Genomic DNA, 22,500 nt, shown 5'->3' with positions numbered 1-22,500 from the left:
TTTCCTGTGGAACCTTTTTTTCTTCCATAATTACTATCATACATTCCTTCTTCCAGAATTACTATTAAACATCCCTTCTTCCAGAATGAATATTATACAATCTTGCTTCCGGAATCATTTTTATACAATAAATCTTCCGGAATGACTATCATACAATATTTCTTCCATAATTACTATTATACAACCCTTATTCCAGAATTACGAGCATAAAATCCTCCTGCCACGATGACTTTTATACCATCCTTCTTCCAGAATCACCTTTATACTATCCTTCTTCCAGAATCACTTTTATACTATCCTTCCAGAATCATTTTTATACCATCGTTCTTCCAGAATCACTTTTATCCAATCCTTCTTCCAAAATAACTTTTATACAATCTTTCTTCCAGAATGACTATTATACATCCTTCAACAAGCACAATTATACAATCCTTCTTCAAGACTGACTATTCAACAATCCCTCTTCTGCAGTCTCACTATTATACAATCCTTCTTCTAGAATCACTACCATAACTACCACACATACACGTACAGTACCTATACGTAATACGGAGGACGTGTCCGCGTATGTGCACATAATACACCCTGCAGGTCTATGGCAATCATCCCAAAAGGCTTATTATTACGAGGAGAAAGTAAACACGATTGGTTGATTGCATCAACCTGTCAGCATCCCAATGGCCAATTAAGTGACAGAATTGTCTTGTTCGGATAATGAGGAAAGGCCTCCTCTCGGCCTCCCCCAATCCCCAGTGGCTGGCGTCGCCATGCCTATAAGTATCAAAGTCGTAGGCGGGCAGAATTTCACAAAAACTGTCGATGATTGAAGAATTAGACGTGAAATTATGAGAGAGAGAGAGAGGGAGAGAGAGAGAGGAGAGAGGAGTCTCAGGGGGGGAGAGAGAAAGAGAAATACGAAAGAGAGAGAGTGGAGGGAGGGAGAGAGGAGAGAGAGAGAGAGAGTCTCATAATCAGCTATAAGAAATTATAACAACTGCTATGATTTCTAATGTTAATGAAAACAATCATATAAAAAATAACATCAAAAACAATAACATGAACAACCATGACAAAAACTGCAGTAGCAACAAATAATAATAATAATAATAATAATAATAATAATAATAATAATAATAATAATAATTACGCCCACAACAACCTCAATAATAAAAATAAATCACATAAAAATTCGTTATGAATGTAAAGTAATCCTTCCACGGCTGCCCACTAAAGATAATGCATAAATTAATCATTTCTAATAAACGCAATTAACACTGTGCGAAAAGTGTCCAGGTAATTAAGGCGACTCCAATGACAAGGAATAAAAATACTTCCCCCATTTAGGATGATGCTTCAATATTTAAATTATTCTACGAATCACGAGTCAAATACTCTAGGATTTAATTACTTGAATATTCCACGATTTAACGATTTAAATATGCACCGATTTAATGATTTAAATATTCCAAAATTTAATCATATAAATATTCCTCGATTTAACGTTGCAAATATTCTTAGATTCAACGATTTAAAAATGCCCCGATTTAATTAATTAAATATTCCAAAAAATAACTGTTTAAACATGGCAAAATTCAATTATATACATAATCCACAATTTAATCATCCAAATATTCTCCGATTTAACGATTTGAATATTCCCCGATTTAATTATCGAAATATTCCTAAATTTAATTATATAAATATTCCATGATTTAACGATTAAAATATTCCAAGCTTTAACGATTTCAATATTTCACGATTTACCAATTTAAATGTTCCAGGACTGAAATATTCCAAGATTTAACCATTTAAATATTCTACAATTTAATTATTTACATATTCTCCGATTTGATTATTTGGATATTCCATGATTTAACTGTTTAAATATTACACAGTTTAACCATTTAAATACGTTTTAACGATTTAAATATTCCACGCGATTTAAATATCACGTGGTTTATCTATTTAAATATTCTCCAATTTAACGACATTAAGATTAGTTTAAAGAGTAAGTGTGTGAAAGAGAAAACGGAGCACTGAAAAAGAGAGAAAAGAGGGGCAGGTTACTAGCCCACTTACTATCCTTGGTGTCCCTTCAATTATTAATCTGTCTGAAGTCCTATTAAGCCAACGGCCCCTAATTGTTTCAGGACATGAAAGCCTCTTGTCATGTTACTGAATTGATTATGTATACTACACCATTAAATCATTTCCTGTCGAATATAAAATTCATAAATCTCTCTCTCTCTCTCTCTCTCTCTCTCTCCTCCTTTATAAAAGCCCTACAAATTTAAAACACTTTGCCTCTCCATCACAGGCAAAATGCATTCATATATTTTAAAAGACTAGACGACAGTCGAATTGAAAAGACAATACTGTTACGTGTGATATAAAAAACCAAAAGGTCTTAAAGGCAAAGGTGTAAGGCCTCTCCTGCTCTGTATTGGCTCTGTGATATTGGGCAGAGCTACGTCTATGTAAGGTAAATAATTAGCAAAATTAAGTGGCCAGGTACCAAGGGCCCTTTGAAACGGAACACCAGATAAGGATATGATGTTGGTTACGGGAATCAGAAAAACCTGGAGGTGAAGTGTGTTCGATGGGGATAAATTGCGTGCATGCCGTGAGCAGTACTGCTGGATGGAGCATGGCAGTAACAATATTTATTTGGTCTACTGTACATCAGTGAAGTCCCCAGCCCCAGTTCTGTAACCCTGTCACGTGACTATCAATGACTTTAACCATCTTTTGTAAGGGCTACTTTCAACTTTCAATCTTCTGTGACAACTGAGACCTGCTACTTAGAGGAAGAGGTATCTGCTACTTGAACGGTGAAGCATGTCATAAACTCAGGTCAGAAACTTTTCACATACATATCACCAACAAGTTGACATCATCACGTCAACGACCGTAAGTGGGAGCGAACCTTTAGTGAAGGCTGGGTAATCGTACAAGGAACTTGGTTAGGACTGCCAATATGTTGCAGACTTGTATTCAACCTGTGTATGCGACAAACTGCCAACGTGTTTAAGATATATTTACTACAGTGTAGATGTTTCGTAACTATTATTCCCAAATCAGGATAAGAGGAAGTGAACTAGGTAAGGATCTTTGGTCCAAGGAGGTTCCTCTCCGCCTCCCCCCCTCCTCCAAGTAATAAGCGGGCCAGGACCTACCCCAGGGGCTTTCCATTCCCCCTCCACTCCTCCCCCTTGATCACTAACCCCCCAAACCCCCGGGGGAACAAACCAGACCAGATGAAAAGCAGGAGGCACCGAACACAAGGCGCTTGGCGTAAGGCTGACATTTGCAGCGTCCGATAAGGTCCCATCGCCCTTACGGTTTTGGTTGAATACGCGGATCGGACGCGTACCGACTACCACCCCCCCCCCCCCCCCCCCCACCCCGCACTCCCAAAACCCACCCTTCCTCCTCCTCTCACCCACCACCCCCAACAAACAGAAATGTCCAACCAATTAGACCGGAAAAGGAGGACTTTTGCAAGTGTATGAATGCGTTAGTGGGCTATAGTTAAATGGGCAGTTCTGACTAAGAGCCCCCGAAAAAGTTGAGAGAGAGCGAGAGAGAGAGAGAGAGAGAGAGAGAGAGAGAGAGAGAGAGTTCTTAATTGTCTCAAAAGAGAACGAACGCTGCCTCGTTAAAACCACAAATATTTACTTATGATGAGTGCGAGTAATTAATTATCTGTTTCTGTCAAAAAGAAGAATTTGAGATAACACAATTATAATGGTATATAAAACTTCGCTTCAGCGAGAGAGAGAGAGAGAGAGAGAGATGAGATGAGAGAGCGATAGACGCTCTCCTTACTTATAATTACAATACTTCTGCTTGACCAACTAGAAACTCCCTTCATTCCATCCATATCCCATTCAGTAATTCAGTACAGCTTCCCAGAAAAACGCCCCCTCTCCCCATCCCACTCCCCAACACATCCAACATCCTCCTCCTCCTCTTCCCCCCCCCCCCCCCCGGCCCGCCGCTCCCACCAACATAAAAAAAAAAATGGTGCATAAAAAAATCACATGAATAAAAACACACCCCCCCCCCACACCCCCGCCTCCCCTCCCACCAAATTTTTTTTTTTTTTTTTTTTTTTTTTCATAAAAAAATCACATGAATAAATTAAACGTAAAAGCATACAAGAATTTGCATAAACAACGTACTTCCTTGCATCAGTTGCACATCAGTTGCATTCTGATTCATTGCATACGTAACGAGATGCAACGCAGTTTGTGGGATGAATCAAAAACGATATATGAAAAATTGGATGTTTTGGAATAGAAATTCAAATGTCACTCAAATTGGAAAAAAAAATGAATTGTGGAGTGAACCTTAGGAAGGTTTGGTCAAAATTACATGGGGTCACAACGAGACTAGAGACGCGCCGGTATGAGAGAGAGAGAGAGAGAGAGAGAGAGAGAGGACGATTAGAAAGGAGAGAGAGGGAGGAAACATTACAAAGGATTCAAACGGTTAAAAGTGAGCTATATGTGAATATGGGACAGAAAAATTACTTTGCCTTTTCCTTTTTTGCAACAACAACAACAACCTAATAATAATAATAATAATAATAATAATAATAATAATAATAATAATAATAATAATAATGTTTCTCAATAAAATCAATAACAACCGACATTTAAAGCCATAATCAATATTTCTTTACAGACACAGAAATCAGAATTTACTGAATATTTCCAAATGTTATTTATGTCATTATTATTATTATTATTATTATTATTATTATTATTATTATCCATTTTTATTATTATTATTTCTGGTAAACTTATTAAAAACCGGGTCAAACTGAAGAATCATTAAACCTTTACGCTCCAATTCTATTTGAAATAATTAAATAAAACACCATCAGATCAAAACAGAAACAAACGGACAAATGGAACAACAAACAAGAGAAACAAACATATACAAACATCCACACCGAGAGGTTAAACAAATAAAAACAGCCTTTACGTGAATGTCAACAAACTAAGAGAGGGATATTAAGCATATCGGATGGGTCCTCTCTCCCCCCCTCCCCCTTTATATCTCTATCTCTCTCTCTCCCTCCCTCTCTTTCGACCAATTTGGGAGAGCAAGCATAACGAATGGCTCCTCTCTCTCTCTCTCTCTCTCTCTCTCTCTCTCTCTCTCTCTACTCTCTCTCTCTACCAAACAATATAAAAAAAGACTAAGGAATAAGTTCCTCTCTCTAAAATCTCTCTCTTTGTCCACAAATAAATGTAAGAAAGCAAGGTAAAAAGACTACTTTCTCTCTCTCTCTCTCTCTCTCTCTCTCTCTCTCTCTCTCACCAAACCAATGTAAAAAAAGACTAAGGAACAGTTCTTCTCTCTCTCTCTCTCTCTCACCAAACTAAATGTAAGACAAGCGTAACTGACTACTCTCTCTCTCTCTCTCTCTCTCTCTCTGTCCACCAACTAAATGTAAGAAAGCAAGCGTAACAAGACTACTTTCTCTCTCTCTCTCTCTCTCTCTCTCTCTCTCTCTCTCTCGTAACGCGGAAAAAGACTGAAGAACGATTCGATACTCCCTCTCTATTTGTAGAAAACTTCTCTCTTTCTCTCTCCCTCCCCCACCCCACCCCAGCAACTAACTGTGAAGAAGCAAGCGTAACGAAACACATCTCTCTCTCTCTCTCTCTCTCTCTACCAAGTGAAATGGAGGGAAAGCAAGCACAGAGAACGAGCCCTGTCAACACGCAACCCCAACGGAAGATGTCCGTCACAGAGGCACGATCCTCTCTCTCTCTCTCTCTCTCTCTCTCTCTCTCTCTCTCTCTCTCTACTAAAAAAATCTATCTATACTAATATTTATATATATATATTTATGTTATATATATATATATATTATAATATATATATATATATACATGAAATTTATTTTATTACATCACCTAGCTTCATATACAAGCATGACGCTACAAATATCCTTTCATATTCAATTCGCTCAATCTCGGAATTAACATATTTTCTTATGTTACCCATAGGGGAATGTTTTAGTTGATAAGAAATTCGTCGGCTCATGGGCTCGAACCCCGAAAACCAAGAATGAAGACGTATCAGTGACGTGCTTTAACCCACGGGACCATCAACCTTATCCTGACCAGCCAAGCCAAGAGAGATAAAACAACACATAGCTAGCTAGCAACCACCAAGACGATTAAATCGAGTCTACCAACCGTGCTATCGTCACCGTGATTCATTCTATTCCCAATTCCGTATGTTTTCCTTCCGAATGCACCCTTCGAATTCGGTGGGCGGGCCTATTCCCGAACTGGAATATACCGGAACCTTCCTTGAAAAATATGGGGGCGCCGTATCTTTAAAAATTAGCCTTTTTAGAATCATTTTTAATAATCTCATTATATGTTTCCCCACACCCCAAATTACCTGTGACAATCACATTTTTAACCTCATCTGATCTCACCCAAACTAAACACAAATACTGTAATATATATATATATATATATATATATATTATATATATATATATATATATATATATATATATATATATATATATATATATATATATATAGTATATGTTATATATAGTATATATATATATGAATAGACTATATATAATATGTTATATATATGATATATATATTTTTTGGTTCATTCACTTGTTTATTATCAAACACCGCCGATCGAAAATTCGGTTGGAAGAATGGTATAGAGATCAGAGAAAATTCATTCAAACAACGCCCAGAATCAAGTATAAGAATGGTAGAGATCGAGAAAAACCCAAAAGAGAAGAGAGAGAGAGAGAGAGAGAGAGAGAGAGAGAGAGAGAGAGAGAGGTACCCAGGAGACCCATCCACTCTTAAGACCTTCCACACTAACATCTTTTCTTTTACAACAGTATTTTTTCACAGAGAGAGAGAGAGAGAGAGAGAGAGAGAGAGAGAGAGAGAGAGAGAGAGAGAGAGAGAGTCTTTCAGCAAACTTTAGTTAGAAACTCAGGTCAGTTCATCTATATATTTCGTGGAACTGACGGAATAAATATTGCAATACATAAAACCCCAAACACGTGGGGAAAAAAACACTGAACGTTTGCCTGATTTAAAAAGATTAATTAAAAGCCAAAATAAATTAACAAAAAGTATAGGCTTTAATAACGACCTCACTCTAGAATAAAAACACATAGATACCAATGCTATATATATAGTATATATGCATAAAATAATATTTAAAATATACTACTGATTGTTTCCTACATTACTAGACAGGAATCGAAAAATATATAAAATAAGTTTTAATAAAAAATATATGTTCTTATTCTAAAAAATAATAAATAAAATACTTGTAGATGAAAATTAGATATATTTACATTCAGCAATACTTACAACTAAACTATACAATAAATGCTTCACGAACACAAAATCGAAAATAAAAAAAAATAAAAAACCAAGACTCTTTTAAAGGATAACAAAACCGCTCCCAGGCACAAACACAGAAACACAGAAACAAACAAACAAACAGGCAAAGCAACCCTTCCAAAGCCACACAACACAAAAGGAAAGAAAACGATGGAACCTGATGCTTCCGGTCGCAAGGGAGATCTTCTAATGGCCGAATAGTGTATACCACTTCCTCCTCTATTTGTCTGCGTTTGCGGGAGGAAACAAACAACACACACACACACACACATCATACATACACATTATATATAAATATATAACATACATACACAAACACACACATATATATATATATATACTATACATAAATTTACAAATAAATATTTTTGTATTTATTATTATCTATCATAAATATATTTTAACATTATATATATATATGTATATATATACATTATATATACATATACATATAAATATGTTTATAGTTATATATCTATTTATCATAAATATTTAACTTATATATATATATATATATATATATATATATATATATAATATATATATATTAATGTTAGAGAAGACGAGAGAGAGAGAGAGAGAGATGAGAGAGAGAGAGAGAGAGAGAGAGAGAGAGAGAGAATAAAAAATGCTAAACTTAAAAGAAAAAAAAAACGCTAATTATTATTAATCTTGTTCAAATCTGCGATTCAAACACAGAAGGAGGAAGAGGAGACTCCTCTCAAAAGCGTTATGACACAACAAAAACACTTACTACTCGCAGCGGCTGAAGCAATTAACTCCTCAGCGGACACAAAAGCAGGGAGGAACATCCCTGGAAATTACTCGAAAAACAAAAGACGAGCGGCGCTTCCAACAAAAGCGCCCCCGAAAGAAAAGCCAATGTACAAAAGCCTCTTTTAGGGGGGGGGGGGTGGCCGCCTATACGGATGGTTAAACGTTTAACAAAAGCTTCAAAGAGAGAGAGGTTCATCAAACAAAAGCCTTGGAGCTTCTATACGTGAATGGTACAGGTTGAAACGCTACACCAAAACCGTACCGTAGAGGTGTACGTGGCTACATTGGCACTTGTGTCCATTATAAATAAGGGGTTATAATGCCACTTATGTCCATTATCCATACAGTGTATATTTGCATTTATGTCTGTTATAATACGGGATTATAATGGCATTTATGTCCCTTATACAAACGAGGTTGTATTGGCATTTATGTCCATTATAACACGAGATTATATTGGGATTTATGTCCCTTATACATACGAGGTTATATTGGCACTTCTGTCCATTATACATAAGGGTTATATTGGCACTTATGCCCATTATAATACGGGGTTATATTGAAGCTTATGCCCATTATAATACGGGGTTATATTAGCACTTATGCCAATTATAAATACGGATTATAATACCACTTATGTCCATTATACATAAGTGGTTATAACGGCACTTAAGTCCACTATACATGCAGGGTTAGACATTGGCACTAGTGTCCATTTTATACATAAAAGTTTTCCCTCACCATGACATGACACGAGAGATAGGCGAGCAGTCACGTTTCATACGGGTATGGCTGGCGACACGTGCAGACGATTAGTTCAAATCAAAGGCTGCTGGGCGGACGCTTTGTTACCGTAAACCAGGTCTTTGTATCGGACACGTATACGGATAATTCTTCTCTCGTTAAAAGGTCCATATATAACAAAGCTGAATGTGCCCTCCCATACATATTCATTTAGGCAGCCTCTGATTGTCTACGAAGCACAAAGGCAACAACACTCTCTCTCTCTCTCTCTCTCTCTCTCTCAGGTGGTTTGGACTTCAGCAAACAATTAAATGCAACACTATCTCTTTCACACAAGCATTTCAACTTGAAACTGATGCAGCTCTCTCTCTCTCTCTCTCTCTCTCTCTCTCTCTCTCTCATTGGAATACTTAAAAAAATCAATTTCGTACCTCTCTCCTCTCTCTCTCTCTCTCTCCACGGGATCCAACTCCATTCACGATTAGCTTGTGGGGAATGCTGACGTCCTTCGCGAAGAGAGAGAGAGAGATAGAGAGAGAAGCAGGCCGCGTAATTAACTTTCGTAATGAACGTCTCCGGTCCTAAAGACAAAACAACGGGAAATTGAAAGGTGTGGGGCTGGGGGGGAGGGGGGGTGAAGAAGATGGGGGGAGGGGGCGGAAACGTGTCAAACGCGATTTCTATAGACAGCAACACTGTGGTGGCCCCTTTAATGACCGAGATATGAATGAGAATCGTATTACGTGGAATGTCTTCTTCCTCCTTTTTACCCGTTTTCAATTGAGAGTCCTTAAGGGGTTGGTTCAGACACCCTTCTTCTCTTCTTCTTCTTCTTGTCGCACCCGACAGGCATCCATCAACATTTACCTCAAAAAACATCAAAAGAAAATTCTTCAGAGATACAACATCTCATCTCTTCAATGAATGCAAGATACTGTATGGATATTCTCTCTCTCTCTCTCTGAAATGAAACATACTCCTATTCCAAACGTCTTCAAAAGTACATAGTAGCCTTTCTATGTTTAAAGAAACCAGGCTAGATATAATGGATGGAAACTAGAACTGAAGAGATACAACACATCCCACTGTGGAAACTTCTTCACATACAATATATGTTATACGTGGAATAAACTGCCACCAGAAGTTGTAAACAGCAACAACAGTGTGGAAGAGCTTTAAAGAAAGCTAGACAAAATCATTAGGACACTGTGAATGTACAGTAAAACCTGCTCCTACAAATAAGTGATCACACGATGTCTCCTCTTAGGATGGACTAATAAGTCTTTGCGACAACCTAATCCTTGTAACTCCTTGTAATTCTCAGGTAGGCAGGTAACACCCGCCATTCCACAGTGGCGAGCTTATTCCTACCAAAGGCTGTTTTATATTCCTTGTATTGGTTTTTGGGATGAGATTGCGAGCTGGGTGTCCACCAACATATAAAAAGGAAAATCTATAATTTATGCTCAATAGTTTCTGGAATTTGGGGGTTGTCTTACCTATTTATGTAATGAATCATTTGTAAAGTATTTATAAAATTTATAAAGTAAGGATGTCTCTTATGCAATTTTAATTATATAATAATATATATATATATATATTATATATATATATATATATATATATATATATATATATATATATATATATATATATATATATATATATATATATATTATTATATATTGGCATTTTTGTAAAACTTTTTAGAACTCTCTCTCTCTCTCTCTCTCTCTCTCTCTCTCTCTCTCTCTCTCTCTTCACTTTTAAACATATCAAACCAATATATATCTATATATATACAGGGTGTCCATAAAGTCCCAGTACCATTACAAGCATTTATTGCTCAGAATGGTACTGGGACTTTATGGACACCCTGTCTATGACAGGGCAAGAGATCACTAAGTCCAAGAGTATATACACACAACCACAACAATTGAGCAATAAAATATCATAAAACCGACGAAAATATCACCTCTGTCATCCACAAACTGTAAAATTTCTTGATTCACAACCACCAAAAGTATTTCAGATTTCAAATGATGCTAATTGAATCCCACAATAACCTTCAATAAGAAATCCGTTCCACCTTTTAATCCCAATAACAAACACCATTTTTTCCTGTCCACAGGTGCGATGGCAGCATCCAAAGTCTACCTGGAGGCGCTGACGAAGGTGGCCAGACACTCGCAGCAAGGTCTCTGGGGAGGGTCTTCGGATATAGGTAAGACTGATCAATTGATTGAGCCGTGGCTGCTCTAAAAACTGGCGTCACAACGACATAGGTAAGAGCCAGGTGGGATGATGTCACGGAAAGAGGCAACTAATTGATTGATTGGGTTTTTGGAGATCGGCGTCACACAGGTTTGTTTGTTAATGGAAGATATGGACTGGTTTGATATGTTTAAACGTGAAGGGACAGAGAGACGAGAGAGAGAGAGAGAGAGAGAGAGAGAGAGAGAGAGAGAGAGAGAGAGAGGTTCTAACAAGTTTTACAAAAATGCCTAGTAACAAAAATATCTTTGAAAAGTATGAGGCGAGAGAGAGAGAGACTTTTGAGAGAGAGAGAGAGAGAGAGAGAGAGAGGAGAGTGAGACCCTTACCTTACCTTACCTTAGACCTTCCAGTTCGTCGGGTTGCCCCAGGTCCCTCAGTGTGAGGCGCCTCTAATGTCTACCAGAGAGTTGCTAGTACATCTTCCGGTAATTTTCTTTTGATCTTCCAATCTTGGATGGTCTGGGATGCAGTTTAGATATTTGTCGAGCGTTATTCTTAAACACATCTACGCTCACTCCTGATATATTCCTCAGATGAGCTGGCAACGCATTGAATAGACGCTGCTTATCGATGCTGGTGCGTAGTGGATTAATGTTCTGTGTGCTTTCCTTATTTTTCATGGTATAGTTTTGGGCAACTATTAATCTACCTCTGCTTGCTCTTTCTGATATTTTTAGTTCCATGATATTTTCTGTTATTCCTTCTATCTGTTTCATGCCTGAATTATCATGTAGCGTTCTCTTCTCTTTCTAGACTATATAATTTTTAAGGATTGTAGTCTTTCCCAGTAGTCTAGGTCCTTAACTTCTTCTATTCTAGCTGTAAAGGACCTTTGTACACTCTCATTGTGCAATATCCTTTTGATAGTGTGGGTACCATATCATATTGCAATATTCAAGTGGACTACGAACATATGTTTTTTTATAAAGCATAATCATGTGTTCAGCTTTTCTTGTTTTGTTTGAAGTGCCGTAACAACATTCCCCATTTTTGCTTTACATTTTGCCAACAGAATGGCTATTTGATCATTGCATAACATGTTCCTATTCATCATCACACCAAGGTCTTTAACTGCTTCCTTATTTGTGATTGTCTCAATTATTAGGCCCCTATATGCATATAGCTTTCTTCTCTGTCTCCAAAATTTATTGTTATTCAAATTTATCAGAGTTAAATACCATCCTATTTACCTCTGCCCATCATATACTTTGTTAAGGTCTCTTTGTAGAGCGTTCCTATCTTCATCACAAGTAATTTCTCTACTTATTCTTGTGTCATCAGCGAAACTACTCACTACCGAATCCTTAACATTACTGTCTATGTCTTAATCATAATAACAAACAATATTGCAGCTAGCACCGTACCTTGTGGCACACCGGATATTACCTTGGTTTCATTCCGATTTCTCATCGTTGCAATAACTATCTGTTTTCTGTTGTGTAAAAATTCTTTTAACCATCTTCCTACTTTATCTACGATATTGTGTTTTCTAATTTTCTTTGCTAATATATTATGGTCTACTTTGTCAAAAGCTTTTGCAAAGGTCGTAGATAAACCCCAACCATCTGTTTCATTTTCCGCTTTTCATATTTTTGAATATGTTCTCACGGTGGACTAACAGTTGGGTTTGTGTACTTTTTCCGGGTACGAAACCGTGTTGTCCTATATTAAACAAATTATTTTTTATTAAATGTTTCATAATATTTTTCTCATTACCCTTTCATACACTTTCATAATATGTGATGTTAGACTCACAGGCCTATAATTACTTGCCTCTAGTCTTGATCCACTTTTGAAAGTAGGGGTGATGTATATGCTAATTTGTGCTCATCATAAATCTTGCCTGTATCTACACTTTGTCTTAATAATATTGCAAGTGGCTTTGCGATAGAATGAACTACTTTCTTTAACAAAATAGCAGGGACTCCATCCGGCCCTGCAGCAGCTCCATTTTTAATTTCATTAATTGCCTGCACAATATCAGCTTCATTAATTTCTATGTCAGCCTAAATATTCACTATTTTCGTCCCTTACTTCTATATCATATCTTCATTATCTATTCTAGGGTGAATTCTCTCTTTATATCGTTCTGCAGTATGTTGCAAATTTCCTTTTTTTCATTCGTTAATCTCCCTTCAATTCTCAGAGGGCCTATTTCTTCTTCTTTCTTTTATTATCTTCTTCGCATATGAGTATAATAGTTTGGGGTTTTGCTTGATATTTAATAGGGTTTTTTCTTCCAAGTCCGTTTCATTTTCTTTTGAGTGTATAATATTTTGTTCTGCATTTTCTATCTTACTTTTTAGTTCTATAACTTTCCATGCATTTTTTTCTTTTGCAAAGACCTTTTTTCACTTTCTGATTTCTGGAACAAGATCCTTCTGTCTCTTGGTATGCATGAATGATGTTTACTTTTCTTCTTCGGTATATAGGTATATAGAGAGAGAGAGAGACTTATCACAGGAGGATCTTGTCAAGAGAGAGAGAGAGAGAGAGAGAGAGAGTTACAAGGATTAGGATTAGGATGTCTCAAAGACTTGTGTGTGAGAGAGAGAGAGAGAGAGAGAGAGAGAACATACCCAATCACTTGAAAACCTTTCAATGAAGGCAGGCATCCTTGAGGTTGCGAGCAGCCAATTCTCTGTCACAGACCGTATACGCAAATAAGCGAGTTCATTATGAATTGTCATTAACGAGCGAAAGAAACCCATTAATTTAATGGAATGAAATACGCCGCTTCCTTAATTATGCCCCTGAAGGAAAAACTATTACTGATTGAGATTTTAAAGTGGTGGGTCTCTCATTTATGAGCGAGACTTGTCTCAGTCAAACTTGAATAAAAAAAAAATGGGTCATACTATGAAGAGCTTCATTAAATTTGTCTTTCTCAAGACAGCTTGAATAAAAAATGAAAAAATGATTTTGGGTCATAAAGTGAAGAGCTTCATTTAACTTGTCTTCCTCAAAACAACTTGAATAAAAAAATTTAAATTATTTTGGGTCATAAAATTAATATTTTCATTTTGTTTTTCACAAAACAACTTGAATTTTAACAAATTATTTTGGGACATAAAATGGAAATCTTGATTAAATTTGTCTTTCTCAAAACAACTTGAATTTAAACAAAATATTTTGGGGCATAAAATGGAAATCTTGATTAAATTTGTCTTTCACAAAACAACTTGTATTAAAAAAAATATTTTGGGACATAAAATGGAAATCTTGATTAAATTTGTCTTTCTCAAAACAACTTGAATTTAAACAAAATATTTTGGGGCATAAAATGGAAATCTTGATTAAATTTGTCTTTCTCAAAACAACTTGAATTTAAACAATAATTTTTTTGGGACATAAATGGTAATCTTGATTAAATTTGTCTTTCTCAAAACAACTTGTATTAAAAAAAATATTTTGGGACATAAAATGGAAATCTTGATTAAATTTGTCTTTCTCAAAACAACTTGAATTTAAACAAAATATTTTGGGACATAAAATGGAAATCTTGATTAAATTTGTCTTTCTCAAAACAACTTGTATTAAAAAAAATATTTTGGGACATAAAATGGAAATCTTGATTAAATTTGTCTTTCTCAAAACAACTTGTATTAAAAAAAATATTTTGGGCATAAAATGGAAATCTTGATTAAATTTGTCTTCTCAAAACAACTGAATTTAAACAAATATTGGGACATAAAATGGAAATCTTGATTAAATTTGTCTTTCTCAAAACAACTTGTATTAAAAAAAAATTATTTTGGGACATAAAATGGAAATCTTGATTAAATTTAAACTGTCTTTCTCAAAACAAACTTGTATTAAAAAAAAATATTTTGGGCATAAAATGGAAATCTTGATTAAATTTGTCTTTCTCAAAACAACTTGAATTAAAAAAAAATATTTTGGGACATAAAATGGAAATCTTGATTAAATTTGTCTTTCTCAATACAACTTGATTAAAAAAAATATTTTGGACATAAAATGGAAATCTTGATTAAATTTGTCTTTCTCAAAACAACTTGAATTTAAACAAAATATTTTGGGACATAAAATGAAAATCTTGATTAAATTTGTCTTTCTCAAAACAACTTGAATTTAAACAAAATATTTTGGGACATAAAATGAAAATCTTGATTAAATTTGTCCTTCTCAAAACAGCGTCAGTAAAAATTTTTTTTATTATTATTATTTTGGTCATAAAATGAAAATCTTAATTTTAAAAAAATGAGAATGAAAAAACACTATGATTCTGGGTCAAGGGAAGATTAAAATGTTCATTTTCATGCAAAACAATAAAACTGCAAAATTATAGATTTTTTAAATTGTTTTTCAATTAAATAATCAAATCGAACTTTTTTCCATAATAAGAATAAACTTTTGAATTAAAATGAGAACAAATTTAATCTCTCAAAAAAGATGAAAAATTTATGCTCATATTTTTGCAATGGAAAAAAATTTTTAATAATGAATACAAACGTAATAAAGTAAAATGAATTAAATAACAAAAACAATGATTAATTAACAGATAAAACTATACTTCCATATCCTATATGTTGACAGCTGAAAAAGTCTAAGACCTTAAGCCATACAAAGTAAATAATTCATAAATAAGAACCCTTTTAGAATATATAATTGTCACAGTAAAAAAAATCAATCAGATTAACTTAAGAATATGTATTTTTCAAAAATAAATCATAAAAAACAGGTACTTTTCCCAGTAAAAAAATAATAAATTTGACTCCTTTAAGCATATGCATTTTTCACAGTAAATAAATTCATTCAAGAATACGTATTTTTCACAGTAAAAACCAAAAGAGAAATCAGACTCCTTTAATTATATATATATTATATATATATATATATATATATATATATATTTTATCACCTCCCTGTCAAGATAAAAAACCCTAAAAAAATAATCTCAGCTGATAAGACAAAAATGCAGAGTCCCCCCCAACCAAACTCTATCTATAAGCGTCATCTGGTCATAGCAATGACCTCCCAACCCAACACCCCTCCCCCCAACCCCCTCCAACGAAATCCTAGCTAACAATCAACCATCCCCTGTGCTATTATACACATAACAGTAACTGTCTTTCTCCATTTCAGGAATGTGTCTCATGCAGATGGTGGACGTCTATAAGGAAGTACAGAGCCAACAGATGAATATAGTAAGTATAATACAGAATTTAAGCCACATGCAGAGAGCTCTGGGACCTAAGAGGTCATTCAGCGCTGGAAGGGAAACCGAGAGTAAAGAAGGTTTGAGAGGTGTAACAGGAGGAAAACCTGAAAGCAGTTACACTGTGGGTCAATTGTTAGGAGAGGGTGGAAAGCAAGATGGATGAATGAGAATATGAATGGAGGTACAGTAAAAGGAATAAAAGGGTTTGTAGCTAGGGGCCGAAGGGACGCTGCAAAGACCCTTAAGTAATGCCTACATTGCACCGAATGATGTGCACTGCCGGCACTACCCCCTATGGAGTAGGAGTGTGGAAAGCAAGATGGAAGAATGTGAATATGAACGGAGGTACAGTAAAAGGAATGAAAGGGGCCGAAGGGACGCTGCAAAGAACTTTTCAAGAAATGCATGAGGTGCAACGATGGGACTACCCCCTTGCGGGACGCTCTTGTTTACCTTTGAAACCATCAACTCAAAGAAGAAAATGGTTTATAATGCTTACAGTACACCGTGTGAGGTGCACCGATGGCACTACTTCCCTATGGGTCTATCTTGTTCATCTCTGAAACCAACTCAAAGGAGAAACAGTTTATTTAAGCACAAAAAAGTGATAATACAGAACGGATTCTTTGGGGGTGACAGATGGGGCACTTTTGCCAGAGCACCTATGCCTTCATTCCCACTGAGGGCAGCCTGGCAGGTTTGCGGCATCCCGAAACGGTATACCCAATGCCATATGGCATTTCTACCTTGATCCAAGGGAGAGACCTGTGCACATACCCAGTTGTTTGTTCTGTCTTTGTTCTTTGTTAGCTTCGTTTCAGGAATGTCACTAGAAACGCAACAACAGTTGGTTGCAAAATAACCAAAATAAATTAAAAATAAAAACAAGAGCAACAAAAAAACTCAATTTTTCTGGAACCTATTAGCAAAATAATAATAATAATAATAATAATAATAATAATAATAATAATATCCAACACCAACTGCCGACATCCCATGAACCATAGGACAATATCCTTATGAAAAAAAAAAAAAAATATAGTAAGAAACCTTTCCCGACTTTTACACGGTCATTTTTTTTTCTTTTTTTTTTTTTTTTACCCGAGCTTTCGTCCGCGAAGCCGTAAAACACGAAATCCTGAACATTTCGTTATGTAATGAGCCAATCACACAATGGTGCTGTGAGCCATCTGTTGTGGGGAGTTTATCCTTGAGTAAACACTATGAAGGGCAAAGTTGCCAGATAGCGCTTGACGAAAGATGCAAGACGGCGAAATGTTAAATATACACTGGGATGGAACCTCGTAAGTTCTTCTTGCATTTTAATACATTTTAATGTAGTCGTTAATTTATTCTTCTTCTTTTTAAATAAGCGAATATATAATAAGTAAGGACTTTATTTCCCTTTACCTCGTCTTACTTCTTCCTAATGGACACCATATTCTTTGGAAGCTTGAATTTCAAGTCAATTGGTGGGCTTGTTCCAGATGAATAGGCTTCATCTTCTGAATAATAATAATAATAATAATAATAATAATAATAATAATAATAATAATAATAATAATAATGGGATGATTATAGTGCATTAACAAGATAATAGAAATATGATAACAGTAAGATTAATTACTGGATTAATGATGCATGGTAACAGGTATACAATAATAATAATAATAATAATAATAATAATAATAATAATAATAATTTTATATGTAGAAACAGGGTTACAAAATAAGTTGAATTTTGGGTTATCTATCTTAATTACTCATAACCCTAAATATTAACATCATACAAATGCAAATTTTCACTAAAATAAGGAAAAAGTAAATATTTGCATATATAGATATACTATATATATATATATATATATATATTATATATATATATATATATATATATATAATCCATACGACCGAGGTTCACCGACACTAAAACAGGAAGACAAAATCTCTTAAAAAGGAGAGAGAGAGAGGATGAGAGAGAGAGAGAGAGAGAGAGAGAGAGAGAGAGAAGTGAGAGAGAGAGAGAGAGGGCTCTTTGAAGACAACAACAGTCCAGAGTCCTTGTAACCGCAGCTGACCGCAGGACTCAGGCCTTTAACCAGCGGTTACGGTCATAGGCCTCAATTATACAGTAGTATACAAGTCTCTTTCCCGTGTCCGGATGCTGTCCGGCCCCGGCGGAGGGGGGGGGGGGGGACGGATCCGTGGAGGGAGGACGATTAGCTATAATAGTATTAATAATATCTTTTTGATAAATAACCCAAAACCGTACGCAACTTTGTAGTAATAATATATGTTATAACAATCTCATAACTGTTGTTATTGTAGTTGTAACCAGCATTATAACATGTTTAATAATAATAATAATAATAATAATAATAATAATAATAATAATACTAATAAATAATTAATATTCAATATATATAAATTTTTCGTAACATTCCTTTATCTTGACTTTTCATATGCATCCAAAAGGCGCGTCACTCGCCAACCTAAATAGTACTGATAAAGCCGTAATAAGAAGAATAGAAATGAACTTCTTTAAAATTAATGCAGCTGAAGCAGCAATCTCCTTCAATAGAATAATATTTTGATAAATTAACAACAAATAAGTTTTAATCTCAGTAATGTCACTATTTTGATCAAAGCAACAGTGTTTTTTATGTTGTTGTAATCACCATCATCACAACATTTACAGCAAAACCAACAGCAATAATAATATAATAATAATCAATAATAATAATAATAATAATAATAATAATAATAATAATAATATTACTCTCATTATCCTCATCATGTTGGTAAAAATACAAAGATGCTGATGAAGTTATCACCATCATAAAATTCACAGTGATAAACACTGACGATAATAAAATCACTGTCATCATCCTTTTGATAAACAACAACTGTATTTTTGTTGTTGTTGTTATCATCTTATTAATAGAAATAATATTGATGATAATGTTTCTTTTTTTTTCTTCTCACAGCTCAAGGCATTCTACGTGGACCTTCTCGTGCCGCTGGAGACGAATTTGACAAAGATACGAAAGTATTGCAGGTAAGTAACTTTCTTTTATATTTTTTTATATTTATTTATTTATTTCTTTATTTGCTATTGCGTTCATGAACTTGATACGATACTTAGAAAGTATGTATGTGTAAACTGAAATTTTCCACACATCAGCTGACGATATCTACCGTTTGGATACATAATAGTAATTGTATATTTATCTAGGATGCATCAAAGAATTTTATATATCGTGATTTATAGTATCATGCATAGTGTAGATATATATTATATATATATATATATATATATATATATACGTGTATATATATATATATATATATATATATATATATATATATATATATATATATATTATATATATATATATATATCTATATATATATATATATAGGTATATACATATATACATCCATCACACCCCACGCGAAAACCACCACCCATCACACCCCTCCTCCTATATTCCTCCTCCTTCCGCCCCTGACAGAGCGAGCAGAAGAAGTTCCTCTCCTCCCACAAGCACCGTTGGAGACCTATACGAAGGCCGCGGCGCAGGTGAAGAAGCAGAAGAAGAAGAATAAGGGAAACAAAGGCGCCATGGACAAGGAGATCAAGGTAACGTGGGAATGATAGAGTTTTCGTGTTTGGCAATTTGCTTGTTTAATTGACTTTCCTATGGTTGTACAGTTGGACCATCCCCTATAATATATCAAATTATTATATATACATGATATATACTTTATATATATATATATATATATATATATATATAATATATATATATATATACATATTTATATATAGTATATAAGGATATGTATATATAATAATAAACATCAATATAATTTTTTCTTAACTAAACAATAAAATGATTAAGACTGACACTGTAAACGAGGTGTGTGTGTGTGTGTGTGTGTGTGTGTGTGTGTGTGTGTGTGTGTGTGTGTGTGTGTGAGAGAGAGAGAGAGAGAGAGAGCATTATTCCCTTCTTTTTTACCCTGATGAGAGAGAGAGAGAGAGAGAGAGAGAGAGAGAGAGGGAGCGAGAGAGCAGCATGATTCCCTTCTTTACTGAGAGAGAGAGAGAGAGAGAGAGAGAGGACCAAAATTCGACCTGCCATGACGGAAGGATGCCCTGATGAAATCTAAACAAGCAAACAAACAAATATACGCACAAGACCTTCAGAGAGAGAGAGAGAGAGAGAGAGAGAGAGAGAGAGAGAGAGAGAGAGAGAGAGTCATTAATAACTCGAACTTCACCCACCTGCAGGCAGGCTTCGCCAGTCATGGTGCACTAGGAATCTAACTATTCCCGACGCCCAACTTGGAATCGGGTAATATCGGAGGAATGTTGGAATGCCGACATCAGGAATTGTGAGACATCGGGAAATGTTGGAATCGTATAACTCTACGTGGTGCCGGTATCAGATAGTGCGGGTGCTCTCTCTCTCTCTCTCTCTCTCTCTCTCTCTCTCTCTCTCTCTCATCTCTCTCTCAGGGTAAAGAAGGAAATCATGTCAAATATATGTCCTTGATTTTTGTAAGAGGTATTATTATACAGTATCTCTCTCTCTCTCTCTCTCTCTCTCTCTCTCTCTCTAGCAACATTCATTAATTAATTTAAAACAACATTCTTTATATGAAAATTTATAAATTCATTCAATAAATGAAATAAAAAAAATTTATTAAACAATGATTACATAACATTTATTTTAAAATTTTAACATTCATTAAAAAAACTTTAATATCCTTCAACAAAGAAATTTATTCTTAAAAAATTCCTTGAAAACTATAACAGCATTCATTAAGAAATTTCATTACAACTTTCATCACAATATTATAACATTACAAATTTACAACCAGTATTCATTTCTAAAATATCTATAGCAACATTCACTTGAATCACGCACCCACCCCACAAAATAAATCATCCGAAAATGCCCTAAAAAATATGTGATCCAATAAAAAAAAAAAAAAAAAAAAAAAAAAAAATGACGCGAAAAACATCCCATATCCAGTCACTCCCTCCCCTTCTGACCTATCGAAACCACCGAGTGACGCAACCTAAGTCGCACAATATACAGTAGTCGTTCACGTCGCAGACAATCGACGACTTAACGATAGTCGTGATGGAGCAGTGGTGATAATCTGGTGGTATAAGATGGAAGGTATATAGAGCGTTCACCTGGATTGTGAAATAGGTCTGCTTTCGACGAAGGAAAGTGATTCCATAACATTCGACAATCATAAGAAATAGTACAAGAGGAGGTAATCTTCTGTGTGAGAGAGAGAGAGAGAGAGAGAGAGAGAGAGAGAGAGAGAGAGAGAGAGAGAGAATTGTTTAAAAAGCTTTGTCAAGACAGAAAATCACTGGCCTGGATAGAGCATGAATTTCATCATTAACTAAGAGAGAGGAGAGAGAGAGAGAGAGAGAGAGAGAGAGAGAGAGAGAGAGAATGTTCACAAAACCTCTATCGTGGACTTAAAGTTGACATGAATATCTTCTTTAACTCTGTGTATGTGTGTCTTTGAGAGAGAGAGAGAGAGAGAGAGAGAGAGAGAGAGAGGAGAGAGAGAGAGAGAATTCAGGTATCAAATATCTGCCTTCTTATTGAGCTTCCTCCTCGTAAGAGGATCATAAGTCCCCTAATTCCCTAAAAGAAGGTGATCAGGTCCCCCAAACCTACGTCAATCTCTCTCTCTCTCTCTCTCTCTCTCTCTCTCTCTCTCTCTCTCTCTCTCTTCCCTTGGTGCATATAAATGCTACACCATTAAAAGAAGTCAAACATGAGAGACAGATGCAGCCCGCATTGTACATAAGAGCATCATACGAGGATAAAAAATTAAAAGTAATAATAATCTTTCGTATAAAATATCAAAAGCAACAAAACAAAATACTCTTAACATCGTGCAACTGAGGAAATGTAAAATATGATGAATGATGAAAAATCATGTTCATTTTATACTCCAGCAATTCCAGTATCTTGAATAACAAATTAATCATTTTAATTCTTCATTACACCAACATTCCCGTATCTTGAATAACTAACGAATATTTTAATTTTTCATTTCT

General features: G+C 35.0%; 1 protein-coding gene and 1 long non-coding RNA gene across 4 annotated transcripts in view; one reads left to right on the top strand and one right to left on the bottom strand.

The window, feature by feature from the left end:
* Positions 1–22,500, bottom strand: part of LOC135203690 (uncharacterized) — a 336,388-nt gene that overhangs the window by 245,782 nt on the left and 68,106 nt on the right. The window lies entirely within an intron of this gene.
* Positions 11,076–22,500, top strand: part of LOC135203685 (uncharacterized) — a 41,335-nt gene continuing 29,910 nt past the window's right edge. The window contains 6 exon segments of the mRNA XM_064233584.1: positions 11,076–11,166; positions 16,326–16,387; positions 19,388–19,430; positions 19,433–19,458; positions 19,916–19,946; positions 19,949–20,043. Coding sequence (XP_064089654.1) covers positions 11,079–11,166; positions 16,326–16,387; positions 19,388–19,430; positions 19,433–19,458; positions 19,916–19,946; positions 19,949–20,043 — 345 coding nt within the window. The 5' untranslated portion in view covers positions 11,076–11,078.

Source organism: Macrobrachium nipponense, chromosome 36 (genome assembly GCF_015104395.2).
Source record: "Macrobrachium nipponense isolate FS-2020 chromosome 36, ASM1510439v2, whole genome shotgun sequence".
Taxonomy (NCBI): domain Eukaryota; kingdom Metazoa; phylum Arthropoda; class Malacostraca; order Decapoda; family Palaemonidae; genus Macrobrachium; species Macrobrachium nipponense.
Note: the sequence above shows the minus strand (reverse complement) of the source record. Positions and strands in the feature narration are given on the sequence as shown.